Source organism: Arvicanthis niloticus, chromosome 4, assembly GCF_011762505.2.
Source record: "Arvicanthis niloticus isolate mArvNil1 chromosome 4, mArvNil1.pat.X, whole genome shotgun sequence".
Lineage (NCBI taxonomy): Eukaryota > Metazoa > Chordata > Mammalia > Rodentia > Muridae > Arvicanthis > Arvicanthis niloticus.
The window spans coordinates 13,053,067-13,070,420 of record NC_047661.1 but is presented as its reverse complement, the minus strand read 5'-3'; the positions used below and the strand labels follow the sequence as shown (position 1 = coordinate 13,070,420).

The window sequence follows — 17,354 nt, the reverse complement described above, 5'->3', positions numbered from 1 at the left end:
ATTGCTTATGGGTTCAGTGAGCTGCCTGAAGGTGCCCCTGCACTATGCTCCTCCCAGTGGTAAACATCTGGATGCCCATTATCCAGAGTCAGCACAATGGGAAGGTAAGAAGAATGCAACTGCTTCTGAGGTCTAACTCTTTCTAAAAATCTTGAACATATCTTATATACCTTCCTGGGTGCCTAGACTCAAAAGTGACATCTGTGTCACTGGAGTCAAGAGACTTCGAGGTAGAGTAGGGTGTGCATGCAGCAAGACCTCAGGGTGTGCTGCCCATGTTGCTACTGAAGACCTGAGGGCAGGTAAACAAGATCCTGCTGAGGTGAGATCCTCAGGGTGCCAAGTGAAGTAAGCCTGATTTCCTTCCTTCTCTAGGCCTTTGAATAACTATAGCAGAAACCACTGAAGAGCCCCTGAAGCTTCTTTAATACCACATTCCAGGGTCTTGTTTTAAGGGCTTGGCTCCTTCAATGTCCTTCTGAATCCTGACCAGTGGCCCAGGCATAAAGACACAGTTGTTTATTGAATGGTTTCTGCATTGTTGAACTTCACTGGAGAGCCCTCAGAGATCTGAGAGGTTGGCTGCAGGTTCAGAAAAACCTGGAGCTGCACAGGGCAACTACAACTAAACCTGCTGAGGTGAAAGCATCCTCAGCCACACTGTGTGAGTCCAGGGTTCTGTCACAGCGCAGGGCTGGCCTGATACCTCAGTATAGTAGTTCTGCATAGACCACAGCAGGAGGATTCCCTGATGAACATGAGAGGTCCTTTTATTCCAATTGTCTAAACTGATTCCTAGACAGGTCTGGGAGGTCTCCTTCCCAAGTCAGCTCGATCTCCTTGGTGTTCACACTACAGTGAACATAAGGTGTTGGGAACCCAGGTGAGGTCTTCCTGTTTTCTGTTCCCAGGAAGGATCCCTAATCCCACCTCAGGTCTACAGCACGGCAAGAGGGTTGAAAGCCATGAATGGGAAGAGGCAGAGGAAAGGGAGAACTGGATGAGCCTGAGTCATACAAGCAGTTGGGGCCTTCCCTGTCAGGTCATGTGGCCTTATCAGTTTCTTCTGATCTAGGCTTCATAGCTAGTAAGACATGGAAACCTGTAAAGCTTCTAGCCTGTGGTCAGTCCACATGCCACCTCTGTGTCTACTTAGCTAGCTCATCTCCTGTAGATGAATTAATTTTTTTTTCTGTGCAGAAAATAATAAAATACATACAGTATGGGGATACGAGGGAGGGGGGCACATGAGTGAGTGTGTGTGTGTGTGTGTGTGCGTGTGTGTGTATATGTGTGTGTGTGTGTGTGTGTGTGTGAGTGTGCGCGCGCGCGCACGCACTATTCATGTGTGCTGCTTCATGCTCCTGTAAATGTGTGTGAAGAGACCAGAGATCAACACTGGGTGTTTTCTCTATTGCTCTTTACCTATTAAGATAAGGTCTCTCAGTGAACTTGGAGCACAGCAATTCAGCCAGACTGACAAACACCTGCAACTCCAGTTCAAGGGATCTGACACACTCTTCTGGTTTCTGTGGGCACCAGCACTCATGTGCACATACCCCCACACAGACATGGACACATACAAAAAATAAATAAAAATCTGAGTAAGAGTTGTGACTAGTGGTAGCTACTCACTCAACAGAAACGACGACGGCGTTCAGCTCCTCGGCCATCGCTGTGCACAGCTGGTCATAGTAGCTGATTTCTAAGAGAGAAGAATTAATCACTACAAAGGCGGCCATTCAGGCTATCCACTCTCACACGCTGCTGAGTATAGACTGTTTTTAGACTAAGATAATAATAACAACAAACACTGAAAGAGGCATGTGAGCCAGGTGTATGCACTTGCTTCTGAAGTCAGTACCTGAGAGGCAGAGGCAGGAGGATCAGGGGTTCAAGGCTGCCATGGACATTACCCTGGGATACATGAAACTGCTCAAAGCCCCCCCCCTCAAAAAAAAAAAAAACAGGAAGGGGTTAGGGAGAGAGGAAGAAAAGAGGAAGGAGGGAGGAGAAGGGAAGGGGTAGGGAGGGAGGTGGGAAGAGATGTTTAGAAAGTGAGGGAAGAACGAAAGGCAAAACACTCAACTGCAAAAATTACACCTATTTTATGATAAAATGTAATTACTATAAGAGGAAATCAGTACTGAGTGAGTTTTGACTATGTTTTTAACTGACTAAACATTTATTTCATGCTGGGCTTATGAAACGTACCACATTAATTCTGATGTCGAAGCTCTTCAGATATATACTATCAAGACAAATCACAGCAAATTAGCAGTTTCCTCCTTAGAATTCTAAGATTTTATACTTTTAACATCTTCATTTGCTGTGATTCAGGAAAACTACCAACGTGAAGAATAGGGTAGTTTCTTTACAGCAGAGAAGCAGAGTTTTAGGAAGTTTTAGCATTTTCTAGAAAGGGGACTCAAATGCCCTCAGGAACAATATAACTTTAAGAGGTAAGGATTGATTTCTTGTAATTCTCCTTCCAGTACTTTACAGCTCACCAGACTGGCATATAATGCAGTTGGTAGAGCACCTGACTAACAAACATGAAGCTTTGGGTTTGAACCTAACAGCACATTAACTGGGGGAGGTAGCAGACACCTGTAATCCCAGCACTCAGGAGCTGAAGGCTGGAGAATCAGAAGTTTAAGATCACTCATAGTGAAGGGCTACACAGTGAAGCTAGCCTAAGCACATGGAACCCTGCCCCCAAACAAACAAGTAAACAACAAAAAAAGATTTACTGTTTCAGCAGAGGGCCCAATATTTCCTTCCTTAGTGACTTGCAAAGTTCTTAGACGCAGAAGGTTAAGGACTACATGTCTGCCTGCATACATACCAGCCCAGCTCTCCCTCAGACACACCAGCCAAAACTAAGGCACAGTGGATAGGCTGACTCTCATAACCGCACCACTCCGTCATCTATCCTTCCTGCCTTGGATAGGACATCACACACACACACACACACACACACACACACACACACACACACACACACACGTGTCCAGTGCCCCAGACCCCACCTGTCCCAGGCGGAGGCCCCATCTTAGTCATTTTTAGATCTGTGTCTCTAGCACACAAGAGTAACTATGATGCTTAGCACTGGTTGTCAATTTGACGGAGATGTACAATCACCTCTGGGCATGTCTGTGACAAGTTTCTAGACTTGTCAACCGGGGAAGGAAGACCCATCCTGACTGGGGATGGCAGGATTCCATGGGTCCTGCTCCAGGACTGAAGAGAAAAGTTAACTACAACTATACAAAACAACAATAACAACAAAACTCTAGATACAATGTAACAAGCCACACCTCATGTTTCTGCCCATGGCCTTCCTTCCTGTCACCATGGACTGAACCCTCAGAATGTAAGCTATAATAAAACTCTTCTTTCCTTCCTTCCTTCCTTCCTTCCTTCCTTCCTTCCTTCCTTCCTTCCCTCCCTCCCTCCTTCCTTTCTTCCTCCCTCCCTCCTTGATTCAATATTTTGTCATAGCAATGAAGACCCAACTGATACAGTGATGACTCCTGGACCAGGTCTGCTCACAGCTGTGAGTGTCTGCACTAAAAGTCACGTCTTGAACAAATTCACATCGTCAGTGGGAACTAGCCAGTGACTAACAGAATACCTGATGGGTATAGCGCTAAACAAGATGGAGTTGTGAGAGAGAGTTGTACATTTTATATTTTGTGCCTTAAAAGTTCATATAAAAAACATAATAATTGAATCACTTTTTCTTTCTAGTTTGTTAATATTACACTTTTATTTGTGTGTATCTTGTCTCGGTGCCCACAATGCCCACGTAGAGGTCAGAGGACAAGTTCAAGGAGTCAATTCTCCTCTCACCACGTGGGTCCCACGGATGGAACTCAGTCATCAGGCCTGGTGGCCAACACTTCTGTCTGCTGGACCATATTCCAAGTCTGTTGATACATTTTCTGTATGGAGAATACCAAAATCTCTGGACTGTGGATGAGAAACGAGGTCATGGTCACTACAGGCAGAAGCCCTGAGCTTCTGAGACAGGCTCTGCCCATGACGCAGTGCTAAGCAGTCTGCTTCTTCGAACTGGTTCTGCTCATGAGCGCTGTCTGACTCCAAAGAAAACACCTCTGCGCTTGGACACACTGTGTGGTTTCTTTTAATTGCTGCATACTTTGCGGTATTTTCCTCATTGGGTTTCGAAAGCTAATGCTGAGTTAACATGTAGTAAGCAATGCCCGCTCTGTTTTGTAAGAAGAAGCCTTCAGAATCAAGTTGATAAGGGCTACAGAGAACTACCTCACGTGCTAGTAAATATAGTAACTTCTGGTCAAAAAACAAACAAACAAACAAACAAAAGACTAATAAAGTTGAGCTTATTCTCATATGGAAAGCTAATATCACCGGATTATAGTAAGTCTATGATTTAGATCACAGGAGCTTATGCATGGCGTACAGCACTCTGCCATCTACGAAGCTACATTCTTAGCTCAAAAAAGACTTTCAAAGCAATCTGCACTAGGAAGTAAATCAACAAGGTTTAGGGCTGGCGCTCAGTTGGAGAGCCATTGTCTCACGTGAACGATGCAACACTTCCAACCCCCAGTGCTATAGATGGGAAGACAGGAAGGAAGACAGGAAGAAAACAAGAGAGGAAGGAAGGAGAAACCTCTCTAGATATAACCATATAAACGAAAGAGGCACCACCAGGGCAACATAGGAACCAGGATATTCCAGGAGAACCAAGGGTCCCAGGGATCACACCCCTCCCAGAGCCAAGCACACCTAAAGGTGAAAAGGAGGACTTACTTGCACTAGCCAAGGCCCAGCCTCCTCCGTGGATATAGACCACGCTGCGTCGCAGCGGCTCATCCGGTTTTGGAGCTCCTTCAAATACTCGGACTTCTACCCCATCGAAGTCGGTGTCCGTCACCTTCACTTTCGGAGAAGACCTTGCGCTTCTCTTGCCAAAAGAGATGATGAAGAAATTCAGTGTGATCAGATGGTGGCTCAGTCCCAGGGAATGTATCAGGTTACTCTGCAGGGTTGTGGAGAAGAAGGGGATTGGGGCCAACTGTTAGCATCAGGCAGGTAGACAGAGCAGCGCTCACCAACACATGTACGGGTGCTTAGCTTGCTTTTATTTTTTGAGAGTGCTGGGATCAAAGGCAGGCAAGCACCATCACACCTGGCACATTAAACAGGGTCTTTATTCAGCATTCCAGGCTTGCTAGCTGGTGACAACTGAGTTCCTGCAAACAACTGGTCCTGGCCCTGAGTGAGTGACATTGGACACTTAGAACATGACAGAAAACTATTCCCCTTTGGGTCTTAGAGCTAACAGCATTTCCACTCCTCCTTCCCTCCCTGTCCCATCCCTATCCCCACTCCCACACCCTCTCCTGTCTCCCCCCATCCCCACACCCTCTCCTGTCTCCCCCCATCCCCACTCCCACACCCTCTCCTGTCTCCCCCATCCCCACTCCCACACCCTCTCCTGTCTCCATCCTCACTCCCATACCCTCTCCTGTCTCCCCCATCCTCACTCCCATACCCTCTCCTGTCTCCCCCATCCTCACTCCCACACTCTCTCCTGTCTCCCCCCCATCCCCACTCCCACACTCTCTCCTGTCTCCATCCTCACTCCCACACCCTCTCCTGTCTCCCCCATCCTCACTCCCATACCCTCTCCTGTCTCCCCCATCCTCACTCCCACACCCTCTCCTGTCTCCCCCATCCTCACTCCCATACCCTCTCCTGTCTCCCCCATCCTCACTCCCACACTCTCTCCTGTCTCCCCCCCATCCCCACTCCCACACTCTCTCCTGTCTCCCCCATCCCCACTCCCACACCCTATTATTTAATGGTAGTGTTTACATAAAACCTATGCAGATGCTCCCAGACTTTATCATTTACTGGCAATCACTGGGGCTCACCCAGGGCCTTGAGAATACTAGACAAGTGCTCTACTACCAAGTTATACTCCCAGCCCTGACAAAATATTTTCAGCCCCTTTAAAAAAAACTCTCTCTCTCTCTCTCTCTCTCTCTCTCTCTCTCTCTCTCTCTCTCTCTCTCTCTCTCTCTCTCGTCAGGGTCTCACTAAATAGCCTGGAACTCTTTCTGTAACCCTTTCTTGAAGAGTTGAAATTTTAGACTTGCACCACCAGGCTGGATTACTGCTTTCTAACTAAAGCCAGCCTAACTTTCCAAATAAACAAACTACAATCTCAAGAAAATACCGAGACTGGAGGAAAAATACTTAAATGTAAATGAAAGAAAGGAAAACTTTATACTATATTAGGTATTTTTCAAGTGCTTTAAAGCTTCTGTGTTTAGATGTTTCTGGTCTCTTGAGAAGTGGGCAAAGTCATGCACACTTACAAGAAGAAACAGCAGAACCAGGAGCTTTGCCCAAATAGCTAATAACTACCCAAGCTAGGCATGGTTTAAACCCCTGAACCCAGAGAGCAGGAAACAGAGGGACTGCTGCAAGTGAGATCCTGACTGGGCTACACAGAGACCTGGGCTAGCCTGAGCTATACAGTTTGTTTTGTCTCAAAAACAAACAAAAGGATATGTGCACTGAGGTTCACAGAAAGTACAGTTAGAGAAGAGCCCTGCATCTGGGCGAAGACCTTTCGGAATCATGGCTCATGGTGTAAGAACACGGCTGCTCAATCATGAAGATCAGAGTTCAAACTCCAGAACTCACGTAAAAGCCTGGCATCCTGTAAATTCCCATAGCCTGAGGGGTCAAATGGCCTCTTCTGGACTGTATACACACACACACACACACACACACACACACACACACACACACACACACACACACACGTACGTACGTTAGTCAAAACACAATTTAAAAAAATTCTTCCAGCAAAGGGCACAGCTGTAGAGTACTGGTGCTTTACTACAGACTATGAAGCCAGGATCTGATAACAAGGTAAGTCACCATTTCACAGTATGCCACATTCATCCCTCAGTTTCTAGAGACCAGGCTCCTGACTCAATGACCCTAGATAAGACAGTCCTCTTGACCAGCAAACCCATTTGGATTTCCTTTGGAGTATGTGCTGAGTCACGATCACTTGACTCAGTTTACCCAGTCTACCCAGGAATGCTGGAAAGCATTTCTCATAAACCCACCAGGTATTCATGAAAAACAAGAGCAAGACGTGAGTGACCTAACCAGGAACAGCATTTTGGAAACATTCATTTACCATAACAACGGAAAAATAGATATTGATAAGATAATTCAATCTCTGAGCTGGAGAGATGGCTCAGTGGTTAAAAGCACTGACTGCTCTTCCAGAGGTCCTGAGTTCAGTTCCCAGCAACCACATGGTGGCTCACAACCATGTGTAATGGGATCCAATGCCCTCTTCTGGTGTGTCTGAAGACAGCTACAGTGTACTCATATACATGAAATAAAATAAGTGTTTAAAAAAAAGATAATTCAATCTCTACATATGCTCTGACATAAGTTTCCACTTTACTGAACTGCTTAAAATAATTGTTAATATCCATCATATTAAATAAATGGAGGGCCTGCAAGATGGTTCAGTGTGCAGTGGCACTTGCCACCAAACCTGACAATCTAAGTTCAATTCCTGGCGCCCACATGAAAAGGGAAAACTGGGCTTGAACAAAGAAGTAATTTCAGGTAGGAATCTAAATAGGCTAGAATAAAGAAGTAATTTCAGACATGAATCTAAATTTTAGGCTAGAACAAAGAAGTAGGCTTCAGACATGAAAATGACTTTGGGCTAGGACAGGGAAGTAGGCTCAGATATTTTGGTCATCCTGATAAGCCCTTAGAAACAGTGATCTCGGGAGTGTTCACATAATTGGGTTTAATGCCTTGCTTCTTCTTTGACTATTTGTGTTTATTGTCTTGCTTGTTCCTTGACTATTTGCATCTATTTTATTGCTAGACCCTCAACCTAGAACTGCATGTACTCAACCTTAATACTTGCATGTAATTAAAATGGTATAAAAACAAAAAGGAGGAGGGGGGATGAGATAGTGGGTTCTAGGGAGAAGAAACGGCGAAAGGGGATGGCATCTGAAATGTAAATAAATAAAATATCCAATAAAAAAGAAAAGGGAGAACTGATTCCTGCAAGTTACCCTTTGACATCCACATGCTAGCCATGGCATATGTGTACACAATTAAATAAAAGAATTCAAATAAATAAATGAGTAAATATTTGAGCATAGAGTGTGTTTGTGTACATGTACAATTCTAAATTTAAATTCTTTAGCAAGTTAGAAAATGGCCTTTGATTTGCATGATGAAAACTACCGTAGGTCTGGCAGCTACACTGACCAGGGCATCACCATATTCATCCATCCAGATTCCAGAGCAAGCATAGCATCTGTTCCTACACACGGCTCAGTTTACCCAGGCCTTCCCAGAAACACTTCTGCTTCTTAGCTTGCATTCATTTACACTAGCTGCATTTCTCCAAAACAAGTGTGTTTTGTTTACAACAGTAGCTGGGGGTGGGGGTGGCACTGAGAAGAGACTGTTTGTCAAGGAGAGAAAGCAATAGAGGGAAAAAAAAAGTGGGTGGCAGAAAAAGCACCCAGAAAGCTGCCACTGTGAGATTTAAAATTACTGATAAATTAGAGAAGCACCCAGCTGGAAGAGGCAGGTCCTGGTCATACCAGCCACAGTAAGGGCCAGACCAGCCTGGGATATGTGGGTTCCTGTCCCAACAAAACAATCAGCTATCCCATAGTCAGTATGTTATAATCGTTCAAATTTAAAAACAGGGTCTGGAGCTCAGTTAGGACAGTGCTTGTCTATCAAGTGCAAAGCGCTGGGTTCAGTCCTCAGCACTATGTGAACCAAGTGTGGGGGTGCACATCTGGGATCCAATAGAGGTGATGGAAACAGGCAGATGGGCAGCTCAAGGGCACCCTCGGCTACGTAGCAGGTAGAGGCTAGGCTGTGCTGTGAGACCTTGACTCCAAATGTGTCTACCTCCCCAGGTCTGAAGGACAAAGAGCAAATGGCAGAATACGACCAGAAAGGGTAGTCCACTCGTTAGTATACAAACTGTTGTGGTTTTGGGCAAATCTCTGGTGGCTAATTCAATGCAGAAATTATGGACAATTCCATGGGAATGGAGAACTTAGAGGGGAAGGAAGAGGCAGTCTTTGGAAATGAAAAGAAGTAGAGGAAGTTGGATGAGATAGTAGTACATGCTGTGGTCCAGAGGTGGAGGCAGGACGACCACCAAGAGTTCAAGGCTAGTCTGGGCTATATAATAAATGTGGGGCCATCGTGGTCCACTGTAGTAAGAGGTTTTTCTTTAAAAAAAAAAAAAAAATCAAGCCAGGTTAGGTGGCAGCTATTTGAAGGCTGAGTCTAAAGGATTACAATGAGTTTAAATCTAGCTGGAGCTACAGAGTAACTTCCAGGCTAGCCTGAGGTACAGAAAAAGAACTAGGTTTTCTACCACATAATTTAAGAAAATTAAAACAAGAAGAGGCACAAGGATCAAGCGAGGAAACCCAGCACTGGTAACCCTGTGGTAAGCCAGTACCTAAGCGGTGAGAGCAGTGCACTCACTACGTGAAGCTGGCAAGAGCTTTCCGGTACAGCCCAACACATGGCAGCGGTGCACTCGCTTAAAACCACTTAAAACGTTAGAGAGTTTGGCTTGGGCTTTTTATAATTCCACTGCAGGGTTCTCAAGTGTGATCTTTACAGATGATAATGTTGCGCCCCGATGTCAGAAGGTCAGACACCCCAGGACTCAGACAAAGGTTTGCAGGGCTCTGCACAGACAGAGGAATGAAGTCCAGCCGAGGCATCCAGCCTGAACCAAGCTGGGCCAAAGATGGGATATGAGCAACTAGGAAAAGTGCCGAAGTCAGGTTAGAAAGGGCTGGGGCAAGGAGTCTTAATCAAATGCCTACTGGTAGATAAGGCAAAGCAGCAGAGGAGACAAAGGGGTGCACGGGGTGGTAATCTGGTGCTCAGCCTTAAAGGAGCGTCTGTATCCTGCTCCTCAATCCTACCCTGCACTTCCTCACTCCCCAAGTAAGGCTCAAGGAACATCACAGAAGGAGGGCCCCACTGGGAAGGGGGACATGTTGGAAGTGCCTTAAAGGAGTGGGCAAGGAATGGACAAACTGATGCAAGACTATAATTCCAGTCTGCGAGGATCAAGGTAAAAAAGATCACACGTCAGACCAGTGTGGACAACAGAGACAAAAGAAAAGGGGCGGGGCAGGGAGGATGAAGGAGGATGAAAGTAGCCCATCATTTCTTTCCATTTCTTCTTTCTTTTTTAAGATCACAACTCAGTACCACTCTTTTTCTGTGATCTTGTCTGTCACAAGCTTTCTCAAGATGCACACCCAAGTCTTTCTATACATAAGATCTTTCTCTTCCAACCTTGCGGCCTACAAAGCTCTGACTTTAAGCCCCACATCCTGAAACTAAGCTCACCAGGGCCTACTGAGTCAAGCATCTAGCAACCTGCTCCCCAAAGTTTCTTCCCCTTTAACTTCTCCAGGATCTTGTGTATTTCGGGTCCATGTTCCACCCTGCTGCTGGGGTGCTGCTGGGCTTTAGGGAAGTGCTGAGACACCACTCAGGGTAGGAGAATGCAGTCTAAGACGGGGAGGCCAAAGTTGGGGTTCCCCAACTCCTGGATATCCAGTCACCACTGGGGTGCCTCACAGAGGAATCAGAACGAAGGATTGGGGTCTTCGGGCCCTTGACGAGGCTGGGACCTTGGGGGCCCACAGGCTGAGGACGATGACAAACCGGGCCAGGGAAAATGGGGAACTCCAGTTTAGCTCATCAGTGAAAGTCCTTACTTTAATGTAATTGTTTAGATGCACAGAGAGGCCTTCTACAGACTTAGGCTGTGGCTCTGTAGGCCAAGGCCTTCTCCATACTCCCCACAGTGGTTCTGGATGAAAGAGACAAGCCATGTTTTTCCATACCATTTATTGACTGTTCATGGATAATGAATGCATACCAACTCCTCAGGGTGGAACAGAGATTAAATACCTTTAGCAGGAAGGAATGTCTGGGAAGGGAAGTTTATGGGCTAAGCCCTCAGGGCCTCTAGATACTGCATTAACATGGAGAACTCTGTTCTGGGCTACCTGACCAACCAATGTGAGGAGCGTGGACATGTACTCCAGACCAGGAATCTAGTAGGGAGCAGGGAGGTGCCTACCATCTCAGGTGGGTACCCAGGTACCAGGGTCTCTGACCCAATCTACCTTACCAAGTTTCCTGGCCCGGTCCACTGTCTATTATGCCACAAAAAATTTATTTATCATGTGGGAGGCAATTGCTATCTTCTTTTTAAAAGAGGGTCTCATAAAGCTCAAACTGACCTCAAGCTTACCATGTAGTAAAACATAGCCTTGAACTTCTGATCCTCTTGCCTCTACCTCCCAAGTGCTAGGATTACAGGCACATACACCATGCTAGGAACCCCATGGCCTCCAGTATGTTACGTAAGTTAGCCACCAACTGAACCACATTCTCAGGCTTTGGTTTGTTTCTTGAGACAAAGTCTAGCTAGCCTCAAACTCAGGATCTTTCAGCCTCCATCTCCCAAGTGCTGGGATTACAGGTATGGCCAATGTGACCAATGCCTGCTTTCCTGTATATGTGTGTATCTTATAGATTAGTTCTGGCCCAGAGGGTTTTTTAGGGTTTTTTTTTTCTTGTTTGTTTGTTTGTTTTTTGATGGAGTCGGGGGTGAGACAAGGTTTCTCTGTGTAGTTTTGGCTGTCCTGGAACTTGTTCTATAAACCAGGCTGGCCTTGAAATCAGAGATCTGCCTGCCTCTGCCTTCCAAGTCCTGGGATAAAAGATGTGTACCACTGTCACCTGGCTCAGAGTTTTCTTAAATGGTGATGTCTCCAAAGTCCTACTTTTTATTGTTTTGTTTTGTTGTGATTCTAGGGGCCGATCCCAAGGCTTCTAAAACACTAGGTAGATGCTCTATCACTGAGCCATCCCACCCCCAGCCCCTTAAACTGCTCTGTTTTGAAGCAGGGTCTCACTAAGTTTCCCAGAGAAGTCTTGACCTTTTAAAACTTGTATTTTAAATTCTGTGTATATATCAGTGTGTGCGCGCGCACACACACACATTGTATGGATACATGCACATGTAAAAGCAGCCACTCAGATTCCAGAAAAGAACACAGTGGTGAGCTGCCCAACCCAGATGCTAGGAACTGAACACAGCTCCTCTGTGAATACTCTAGCCCTGAACTTTTACATTTTAAACCCCTTGTTGGATAGTTTTATGTCAACTTGACACAAACTAAAGTCATCTGAGAGGAGGGAACCTCAATTGAGAAAATACCTTTTTAAGATCGAGGTATAGGTAAGCCCACAGGGCAGTTTTTTTTTTTTTTTTGTTTGTTTTTTGTTTTTTTAATTAGTGATTGATGGGGGAGAATCCAGCCCATTTCGGGTTGGTGCCATCCCTGAGCTGGTGGCCCTGGGTTCCATAAGAAAGCAGGCTGAGCAGGTCATGAAGAGCAAGTCAGTAAGTAGCAGCCGTCCATGGCCTCTGCATCAGCTCCTGCCTCCAGGTTCCTGCTCTGCTTGAGTTTCTGCCCAGTGATTTTGATGATGAACTGTTATATGGAACTGTGAGTGAAATAACCCCTTTTTCTTCCCACCCTGCTTCTGGTCATGGTGTTGCATCACAGCAAGAGTAAGCCTAACATCTGGATGGTGGTGGTGCACGCCTTTAATCCCAGCACTCAGGAGGCAGAGGCAGGCGGATTTCTGAGTTCGAGGCCAGCCTGGTCTACAGAGTGAGTTCCAGGACAGCCAGGACTACACAGAGAAACCCTGTCTCAAAAAACCAAAAAAAAAACCAAAAAAAAAAAAAAAAAAAAAAAAAAAGTAACCCTAACTGAAACAAGGTCAAAGGACAACTTTCAGGAATCAGTTCTTTCCTTCCACCACAGGGTTCCAAGAGTGGAGCTCAGTCCTCATGCGTCCATGGGGAGTCTTTTGAACCTGCAGAGCCATCTTGCTAGCCCCAACTTGAGCTCTCCATTCTCCTGCCTCAGTCTCCGGGGTAGCTGGATTTACAAGCCTGCATTAGACAAAGCTCAAAGTTCAATATTTTATGTCACTCAACTTCACAGTTTCTGCTTGCCTTACAAGACAGTGAGCTTGTACACAGTGACTGGCACACAGGAGAGACCCACCGCTGCTCACTGACTTGAGTTGAAGTGACTCTTCGAATACTGATCATTTTGGCACTGCCTCCCACCCCTCATCTGTCCTTTTCAAACTCCGGATCCACATTTCCAACCATCTCCAGGAGCTAGCCTATACATTCCTCAAAATTTACATGGACGGTTCTGAGAAAGTAGAGTGGCATGCATCCTGTGGTAGTTAATCTTTATTGCCAACCTGACTGGACCCGCCTCTGACATACTTCTGAGGACATTTATAGAGAGATTTAACTGAGCACAGAAGACCCACCCTGATTACGGGCAGCAACTCCCATGGGCTGAGTTCCCAAACAGACTAGAAAGGGAAAGGTGAATGCAAGCTAGCACCAGGGTTCTTGTCCTTGCTTCCTGATGACAGATCCTGTGGCCAGCTCATTCATGCTCTTGCCACCATGTCTTCCCCACTGGGACAGACTATGTCCCCAAATTCATAGAAAACAACAAAACTATTAGCCAGAATAAATCCTCAATGAAATTGCTTCACTTCAGGTATTTTGCGGTAGTAATGAAATAAGTAACTAATAATCCCCAGCACCACAAAAGAGTAATACCCACTCAGGCATGAGTGCTTCGGTTCTCCACCTGTGAGTCACAACCCTTCTGGGGGTCAAATGACCATGTCACAGGGGTCACCTGAGACCACTGGAAAACACGGGTGTTTACATTACAATTCATAACTGGGAAAACTACAGTCATGAAGCAGCAATGAAAATAATGTTATGGTTGGGGTCACCACAATATGAGAAACTGTATTAAAGGGTCACAGCACTAGGAAGGTTGAGAACAGCTGTTTTAGTGGCTCACACCTTAAATCCTAGCACTTAGAAGACAGAGGCAGGCACATTACTATAAGTTCAAGACCAGCCTACACAGCAAGATAGATAGATAGATAGACAGACAGACAGACAAGATTAACAGGGTCTCCTCTTCCTTTTCCTCCCCCACAGCAGTAACTCACTATGGTCTTGGCGGACTGTCTGGCCATCTAGGTTCTAAGGCAGAAAAACCTTGATTCTTTGCTCACTTCCTTCCTCTTTTCTCACAATTTCCAAGCAGCCATCGATTCATCTCTCTACTCCACCTGCCAACATGTTCTGAAGGTTGCTCTACTGGGCTTCCACTGTCACAATGACCCTGTGCTGAAGCCCAGGTAAAAAGGAGATAGCCTAGAGAGAAACACTCTGCTTTCTGTTCAGCTATCAGAGTACTGAACCATGGCCCCAGAGAATGCCATGCTGGGGGTACCTAAGAAATACAATAAGATGAAAAACTTGCCTAGCAGGAAGTGATGTCACACTTTTGCCTCAACAGCCTCCATCATCGGATCAGCTCAAATCCCAACTTCGTACAAGTTACAGCATTCTGCACACCCCCAGATTCTTTGCACTCCTGTCAGCTCCTCCACTTCTGCCTCTGGTTGGCCTCTGAAACTCCTTGAATTGTGTAGAGGCCAATTTAACACTCTGTAGCGACTCTGTAACCTAAATTTTATATATAAAAATATATAGAGATATCATGTATTTGCTGTGTTTATATTATTGTGCTTTGTGATATGTGTTTGTCAGGGAATGCAGGGACACTTGGCAATTGCTAACAAAACCACTATACCTTGCGAGTGTACTGTTATTCAGTAAATTCTGACATTAAGGAAAGACATAAATGTGTCTGTCTGTTTCTGGCATAGAGTGCTCCCTGCAAATGCTATGGGTAAGGTAGAGAGAGACAAAGAGCCTTTCCCCAGCTTGACCAAACTACAAAGAAATCACTTTCTGTTTAAAATAGTCCGTGAATTCATTGACCTGTATCCTGGTAACACCACCACTAACGTCAATGCTGCTGCCCTGATGGAGATGCCCATCATCCCCAGAGCCTGCCCTACTAACCTGAACTGTAGATAACACCCTAACAACCTGTTACCCACTGCCATTACGGTTCCTGCCCTAAAGCTGACACATTATCCTGGCTGCAGTTGTACTTCCTGTTCCCTGGGGCAGGGGTTATGTGTGCCTTCACAGTGTTCCAGCTTGGTTCCTATTCTACACAAATCTCATTTCTCAGCACCCCACCCTCCTCCGTATTCATGTACAACTTGTATAACTTATCTTTTACCTGCTATTTTATTTGGCAGTGCCCTTTGGAAGCAAGCAGGCTCAGCACCGGCAAGCACAAAAAGCAGGTGATAACTTTACAGACACCCTGTACATCAGTTGACGGTAGTCAGGAACCTGAGCCTCGCCGGAGTATGCATGTTTTAACTACGGACATCAGCACCCACTACAAATCAGGGTAACGTACTCAGACTCCTGACCGTTGGTAGAGGCTCCATCTACTTTCAAATCAACCGTGTATCTTTCCCTGCTCTGTTTTGTTCAGTATTATTTTGTCAAATAAGCCTTTTCTTCCAACACTGAGATTATGTTGGATCCAGAGTTCTCTACGGTGCATAGAAAAATAGACGCCGCAGAAAAGCATTAGAGACCATCATTAAGCCACCCTGGGGCTGGACGTCAGTTGGTAAAGTGCTTTCCTTGCAAAACTGGGTTTGATCCCCCTGCACTGCATAAACTAGGTGTGCTTCTGCATGCCTGTGACCTTGGAATTTGGAAGGTAGAGGCAGAAAGAACAGAAGTTCAAGGTTATCCTCAGCCACACAGCAAGTTTAAGGCCAGCCTAAGACACAAGAGAATCTGTCTTTAAAAATAAGTAAGTAAAAAATAGTCTCGGAGTGTTGGTGCCACGCCTTTAATCCCAGCATTCGGGAGGCATAGGCAGGTGGATCTCTTGAGTTCTGAGCTTGAGGCCAGCCTGGTCCACAAAGCAAGTTTCAAGAGAGCCAGCAATATACAACAGAAGCCCTGCATCGGAAAAAAAAAATTAAGATAGATAGAGTGAGTGTGTGTGTGTGTGTGTGTGTGTGTGTGTGTATGTGTGTGTGTGTGAGAAAGAGAGAGAGAGAGAGAGAGAGAGAGAGAGAGAGAGAGAGAGAGAGAGTCGTCCTCTGACACTACAGCTCTGTAATACCAAGGCTGTCCTGAGGCCACTCTACTATGGAGCTGTTCATTTTGTTTCAGATTGTTAATCTGCACATTCACGAATTCTATCATGGGTTTCTAAGCAAACCTGAGAACCTTAACTCGCCAAAAGACTCTAGGCCAAAGAATGAGGGATACAACACACCCAAACTTTTCAGTCTAAATGCTGTCCATGGTCTCCCTTGGGGAGAACACCACAAAGGCAACCGCTTCGTCTCAGGACAGCAAAGAGGCTGTGCTAGCCCCTTCAGCTCCTTATTTGTGGGGTGTTTGTCTGTCATTATTGTCCTTTCACTGTCACCAGAAATCAAGTCGTTTCCATAAGGCTACGTGCCAGTTAAATTCCAATAGTCTCCCCAAGTCTAAAAGACGACTGAGTGTGTTGCCACTGGCTGCTCGGCGCTGATCTTACTACAGAGTAAGATTAGACAAAAGCAGCCTGAGGAAATAACTGGGGGCCCATTTAAAATCAGATCTCCATTATGCGCCATCTGGAACATAGTCACACAACATGACACTGGGATAGCAAAGGATGACACAGGGCTCTCCCAGGCTCAGCAGTGACCGAAGAGCATCTCCAGATTCAACTGGTCAGGACCAAGGAGCCAGTGTCATCCCCTCTCCCTCCAGCCCTTCTCCTGCCCTGTGACGCTCTCAGCCCCGTTCATGTCTTGTTCTCCCTTGCCTTCCAAGCACCATGTGATTTAGAATGAAAAGACAGAGCTCTGGCTGGGGACAACTTAACACAGGCTCAGCACCACCAAAAGAGACAGAAAAGAATTAAGCTCTTTTCTACTCATATTGAGACATATCATTGAAGATATTCTAAAGACACGTACCGTTCCCCTAGGCTATCAGACCATTGATGCAGTTGCCCTTCAAGTGTCTTTTCACGTGTGTGTGTGTGTGTGTGTGTGTGTGTGTGTGTGTGTGTGTGTGTGTCTGAACCTGAGGCTCACAGATTCTGCTAGGCTAGCAATTCAAAGAGCCTCAGTGTCCCACTTGTCTCCACTCCTCCCATACTGAAATTATAAGCACAGCACATGCTGCCAAGCCCAACTCGTTAAAACAATAACCAAAAAAA

The 17,354-nt window shown here is 45.8% G+C and overlaps 1 protein-coding gene across 2 annotated transcripts in view; it reads right to left on the bottom strand.

Annotated features, from left to right (window-relative positions):
• Nceh1 (neutral cholesterol ester hydrolase 1) overlaps positions 1 to 17,354 on the bottom strand; it is a 56,347-nt gene that overhangs the window by 15,597 nt on the left and 23,396 nt on the right. For both annotated transcript variants that reach the window (XM_034500698.2, XM_076932201.1), the window contains exons 2-3: positions 4,801 to 5,029; positions 1,636 to 1,705 (exon numbers count right to left, since the gene is read on the bottom strand). In XM_034500698.2, coding sequence (XP_034356589.1) covers positions 1,636 to 1,705; positions 4,801 to 5,029 — 299 coding nt within the window. The remainder of the gene's footprint in view (positions 1 to 1,635; positions 1,706 to 4,800; positions 5,030 to 17,354) is intronic.